At 45.5% G+C, this 6,000-nt stretch overlaps 1 protein-coding gene across 1 annotated transcript in view; it reads right to left on the bottom strand.

Annotated features, from left to right (window-relative positions):
• Positions 1–5,085, bottom strand: part of LOC121539656 (BRISC and BRCA1-A complex member 2) — a 195,616-nt gene extending 190,531 nt beyond the window's left edge. The window contains 4 exon segments of the mRNA XM_045210573.1: positions 1,732–1,808; positions 4,344–4,404; positions 4,407–4,495; positions 5,007–5,085. Coding sequence (XP_045066508.1) covers positions 1,732–1,808; positions 4,344–4,404; positions 4,407–4,470 — 202 coding nt within the window. The 5' untranslated portion in view covers positions 4,471–4,495; positions 5,007–5,085.
• Between the last annotated feature and the right edge of the window lie 915 nt (positions 5,086–6,000).

Genomic DNA, 6,000 nt, shown 5'->3' on the forward strand with positions numbered 1-6,000 from the left:
ATTGCGTAAAAAAATTTTTTTGATGCTAGTGGTTGTATTAATTTGGGATCTATCGCATCCCACAACTGTCCCAGACTATGTTTGGAATATTTATTTCTCGCACAGAATAGAATAGGTCAACCTTTGTACTATGGGGGATAGTAGATTGACTTAGGCTAGTGCTTTTGCTGTTCGTTAGGCCTACTCATGTTGGCTGACGAAAAGTAAATGTGGACAGTTCTTCCAATATCTTCAATATGCAAATTTCATGACCGCCACAGCCCTAGGTCGGACCATCAAATAATTGGCATACACATTACTGTTATAGAATTTCTAGCTTAGGCTGTTATCCCCACCTGCTTCAAGATGTCCATTATCATCCCTGTGCCCAAGAAAGGGAAAGTAACTGAACTGAATGACTACAGACATGTAGCACTCATTTCCGTCATCATGAAGTGCTTCGAGAGTCAAAGACCACATCACCTCCTTCCCCGACTCACTCGGCCCTCTCCAATTCGCCTAACGCCCTGACAGATCCACGGACGACGCAATCGCCATTACACTGCACACTGCCTTCACCCACCTGGACAAAAGGAATGTGAGGATGCTGTTCATCGACTACAGCTCGGCCTTCAATACCATAGTGCCCTCTAAGCTCATCGCAAAGCTCACGACCCTGGGAATGAACTCCTCCCTATGCAACTGGGTCCTGGACTTCCTGACGGGCCGCCCCCCAGGTGGTGAAGGTAGGCAACATTACCTCCTCCACACTGATCCTCAACACGGGGGCCCCATAAGCGTGCGTCCTCAGTCCCCTCCTGTACTCCCTGTATACCCACGTCTGCGTGGCCTCACACAGTTCCAACTCCATCAAGTTCGCTGTCGACACAACATTAGTAGGCCTGATTACCAACAATTACGAGATGGCCTACAGAGAGGATGTAGGCACTCTGACGGCGTGGTGCCAGGTAAACAACCTCTCTTTCAATGTCAGCAAAACAAAGGAGCTGATTGTGGACTTCAGGAAGAACCAGGGAGGGCACGCCCCCATCATCATCATCAACGGGGCTACCGTGGAGACGGTCAAAAACGTCATGTTCCTCGGCGTGCACATCTCCTATGAGCTGAAATGGTCAAACCACACGGACACCGTGGTTAAGAAGGCATGGCAGCAACTCTCAAATCTCAGGAGGCTGAAGAAATTCGGCCTGTCTCCGAGGGCCCTCACAGTGTTCTACAGGAGCACAATCGAGAGCATACTGTCGGGCTGCATCACAGCCTGGTACGGCAACGCCGCTGACCACAAGGCTCTACAGAGGGTGGTCTGCTCAGCCGAATGCACCATTTGGTGCTCACTGCCTGCCCTCCAGGACACCTACAACACCAGGTATCGCAAAAAGGCCAAGAAGATCATCAAGGACCTCAGCCACCCGAGCCACGGCCTGTTCTCACCACTTCCATCACTCAGACACGGGCAGTATAGGAGTATCATGGCAAAAACTGTCAGAATGGCCAATAGAATGGCTATTCTTCTACCGCCAGACCATCAGGCTGCTGAATAGCCACTAGGCAGCTACCTGCTCCCCCCCCCCTTGCTGCTCCCCTATGGATATTCTACCCCCCTCTTCACACGATCTTAACAACAGAACCAACTAGCTCTGGCCTGGTCTAGTTCATGGCACAAATGAACCAAACACCTGTGAGAGGAAACAGATAGAGGAGAATAAGCTAGATAGTGGGAGCTCAGCTTACATTTCAGGGTTTCTCCAGCGTAGGGGATGTGCAGCTTGAAGCGATCACAACAGGGCCCTGCAGTCAGAGACGTGCATCTGAGGAGATGGGGAAAGAGACAGGCCACAGAGAGAAGAAAGAAGTCAATGACAGTCTCTGTTACAGATGTCAATTGAAAAGCAATAGGCAGTATTGTAGTATTGCTTTGCTTGACGTCAAGCCAGGTGAGGTGAACACTGATACTAAAAAGGTAGATGTTTTAGGTCAAGTTAATCCTTAAATAGAGCAACATAAACCCTAATCTGATTGATATCATGGAGCTTAAATTAAATTGCTCTAAAACAATTCAGGCTATTCAAAACAACATTCAGGAAGGAAAAGAGCAAGGACTGAGACATGTATGATTGGTATCTATTCAAACTAGTGATGGGGGGAAAAATGTATACAGTAATATATCGCAATATTATTTTGGACAATGTTGGATCGATACTTTGACTCCAAGTATTTATTTGTAAAGATAAAATAAAACATTAACTTGCGCTTGTCGGCTGTACCTGTGTCAGAACGTCTGTATTTTTTATCCTATACTGTAGCTTGTTTTCCGATCTTCTTTTTAAATAGTGAGCCAACATGTTTTCAGCACTTTTGTTTCCATGACTGATCATAACTCATTTTCTCATGCTCTCTCATCTCTCCGCAGCAGACATGCACTCATTTTATTAGGTCCACCACCCCATTCACGAAAATGGTTCGCTCCAACAGAAAGTTAGTCACTGGCAGTGGATTGCTATATAAAGCAGGCAGACAGGCATTGAGGCATTCAGTTACTGTTCGATTGAACGTTAGACTGGGCAGAACGAGTGACCTAAGCGACTTTGAGCACGGTATGATCGTCGGTGCCAGGCGCCGGTTCCACTATCTCAGAAACGGCCAGCCTCCGGGGCTTTTCACACACAACAGGGTCTAGGGTTTACCAAGAATGGCGCGACAAACAAAAAACATCCAGTCAGCGGCAGTCCTGTGGGCAAAAACAGCTCGTTGATGAGAGGTCGAAGGAGATTGGCAAGAATTGCGCAAGCTACTCAAGACTCTACAGAGCAGACATCGAGTACCCCAGTATGAGAGCCCTGGCTCAACAGATGGGTAAACAGAAGGACTTTGAGGCTCTGCTGTCTGACAACCAGCCTCTACTGCCTCCTGCAGGAGCCTCCGAAGTTCACATCAAGACATGCCAAGTACTGTACTACTGCAGCCCACCATGATAGCTCACTCACACACCTGACCTCTATTGGAATCTTTTTACACAGTTTAGTTTAGGTAGAGCGTAGATGTACACTGAGTGTACAAAACATTAAGAACACCTTCCTAATATTGAGTTGCGGCCCCCTCTTTTGCCCTCAGAACAGCCTCAATTCGTCAGGGCATGGACTCTACAAGGTGTCGAAAGCGTTCCACAGGGATGCTGGCCCATGTTAACTCCAATGCTCTCCACAGTTGTGTCAAGTTGGCTGGATGTCCTTTGGGTGGTCTCGTCTGGCTCAGTTGGTAGAGCATGGCGCTTGTAAAGCCAGGGTTGTAGGTTCGATTCCCACGGGGGACCAGTATGAAAGAAGTATGAAAATGTATGAACTCACTTCTGTAAGTCGCTCTGGATAAGAGCGTCTGCTAAATGACTAAAATGTAAATGTAAAACAGGCGGGCCACAAACAGGCAAATAACAGTGCAGTACAACAGTGGTGTGCAGAACGGCATCTCGGAACGCACAACTCATCGGTCCTTGTCACGGATGGGCTATTGCAGCAAACGACCACACCGGGTTCCACTCCTATGAGCTAAAACAAGAAGAAGCAGCTTCAGTGGGCATGCGATCACCAACACTGGACAACTGAGGAGTGGAAAATAATCGCCTGGTCCGACGAATCCCGATTGCTTCATGCTGATGACAGAGTGAGGATTTGGCATAAGCAGCATGAGTCCATGGCTCCATCCTGCCTGGTGTTAACGGTACAGACTCGTGGCGGTGGTGTATTGGTGTGGGGAATGTTTTCCTGGCACACGATAAGTCACTTGATACTAATTGAGCAACGTTTCCATGCCCTGAAAGGTTGTTCTGGAGGCAAAGGGGGGTCCGACCCGGTACTAGAAGGGTGTAGCTAATAAACTGTTTGGAAAATCTAATCGCAATACAATCGCAGTATTGAATAGCAATACATATAGAATCGTGAGAACCGCAATACATATTGTATCGACACCTAAGTATCGTGATAATATCATATTGTGAGGTCCCTAGCAATTCTCAGCCCTAATTCAAACCAGTGTGATTTTGAATGAACTATGGGGCATTGATCTATTGATCTGAGACAGGATTCCGACCCGGTTACATCCAGCTATTCCTCATGTGCACCTCAATAGTCTTAAGTGGTACCCTCTGATCTTCTCCTCCTCTTAATCTATACTGACAGGTGAAAGCTAATTCACAACACATCCACCATATTGCTTTCACCTATCCTATTCTTTCAAATTAGTGCAGATGAAATGGAGGATATAACTGAGAAGCCACTTCAAACTATTGAAATGCACCCAATAGTTTCATATCAAAGTATCACAGATGGACATTGAGCAGAGGAACTCACCCAGTCTTGAGGTCCGTGATGCGAAGGCAGTTGGTGGAGTCAAGGCCCACTCGACCATTCCGCACAGCAATGGGCGCAGCACAGTGGAGATGCGGTTCAGTGCAGCCTCAGGGGACATGTTGTTCATCTTCTACACACAGGTTCTCTGGAAACTGCCAAATAAAAGACAGCAAAGGGGCATGACATCATTAGAGCAGTAACGTTAGACCCACTATTCTATTCACAACGCATTGATAGGTACAAGACACCGATATTACTGAGAGAATGCTCTTGACTTGTAACAGTTTGACATTTGGCTAGCTAGCCTATTATTTCTGCAAGTTGTACATTGATTCTTGCGTTTGAGCTAGAATCAAACTTAGAGGTACTGAGTTTTTGACAGACAGACCTTTCCAATACTAGCAATATGCAAAACATAGCTAGCAACTAGAATAGCATATTCATGCTAGGTCTGGTCAAATTAATGACACAGTTAATATGTTCACTAAGGTTAGTTAAACTATTTTCATTTATGTTGTTGTCGGAAATAACTAATTTATTGTTTCCATAAGCAGTAGTAAATGTTTTTTTTTCTTCAATAATTAGCTAGCAAGCTTGCTACATTAATGACTGACAAAGTCAGCCGTTAGGTCAAAACGGTGGAAAAAGCTATATTTGTCTTACTGTCTTGGAAATCCAAAAATGTTCACGTTGAAATTCAATGTTTACAGCAAATATTACATGTTTTTGGGGTCCTTTTGGAACCTCAGTGCATAGCTGGTCTTGCTTTTGCCGGAATACAAAATGTTTATTTTCATCCTGCAAATATACTCCTTGTTATGTTATAATAATAATTATATAGAATAGAGATGTTGTTTAGTTAACAGATTTTATTCGGAAAAAATAAGGCATTTTACGTCATTTCTTTCAATGTGTAGCCAGGCAGCTAGCAATGCACTTTGGCCACTTCACACACAGTATGGGTAGCTGCAGCCCAACATCGTGACTACTGGAGCACAGATATAACAATGAGACTGGAGTATCGACGAGTGCATAGCTGTGTTCGAATACCCATACTAACATACTCTATACTACATACTTAATGGGTATATACTAAATACTATTAGTTCATTTTAGAAGTGTAAACGAACGGTATCCTTTCAGTTGAGCGTACTAGCGCTTCGCCTGTCTACCGGAAGTTGATGCTGTTGCTATGCAACCTCTTGATAGTGTAACAAATTACTAGCTAGACTTCGGGTGTGTATCCAGAGCGTTGGTGACTGTAACTGTGCTGCTGGCAACAATTTAATAACGATTTTTTCATTACGTTTACTGACACAAGCCAAATTCAACAGATGTTGAGCATTTGTAAATTCATCACTTATTCTGCGCTCTGGCACAGTCAGAGGAGAGTGCCCTGAAATCGGAGTAGATAGCCAGAGAGAATTGGAGGGCAGGTAGTTTGCCCCCGGTAATGCGTTCGGCAGACCACACCACCCTCTGGAGAGCCCTGCGGTTGTGGGCGGTGCAGTTGCATACCAGGCGGTGATACAGCCCGACAGGATGCTCTCAATTGTGCGTCTGTAAAAGTTTGTGAGGGTTTTAAGGGCTAAGACACATTTCTTCAGCCTCGATGTGGATAGGGGGGTGCACCCTCTGCTGTTTCCTGAAGTCCACG

This window comes from Coregonus clupeaformis, chromosome 34, assembly GCF_020615455.1.
Source record: "Coregonus clupeaformis isolate EN_2021a chromosome 34, ASM2061545v1, whole genome shotgun sequence".
Classification (NCBI taxonomy): domain Eukaryota; kingdom Metazoa; phylum Chordata; class Actinopteri; order Salmoniformes; family Salmonidae; genus Coregonus; species Coregonus clupeaformis.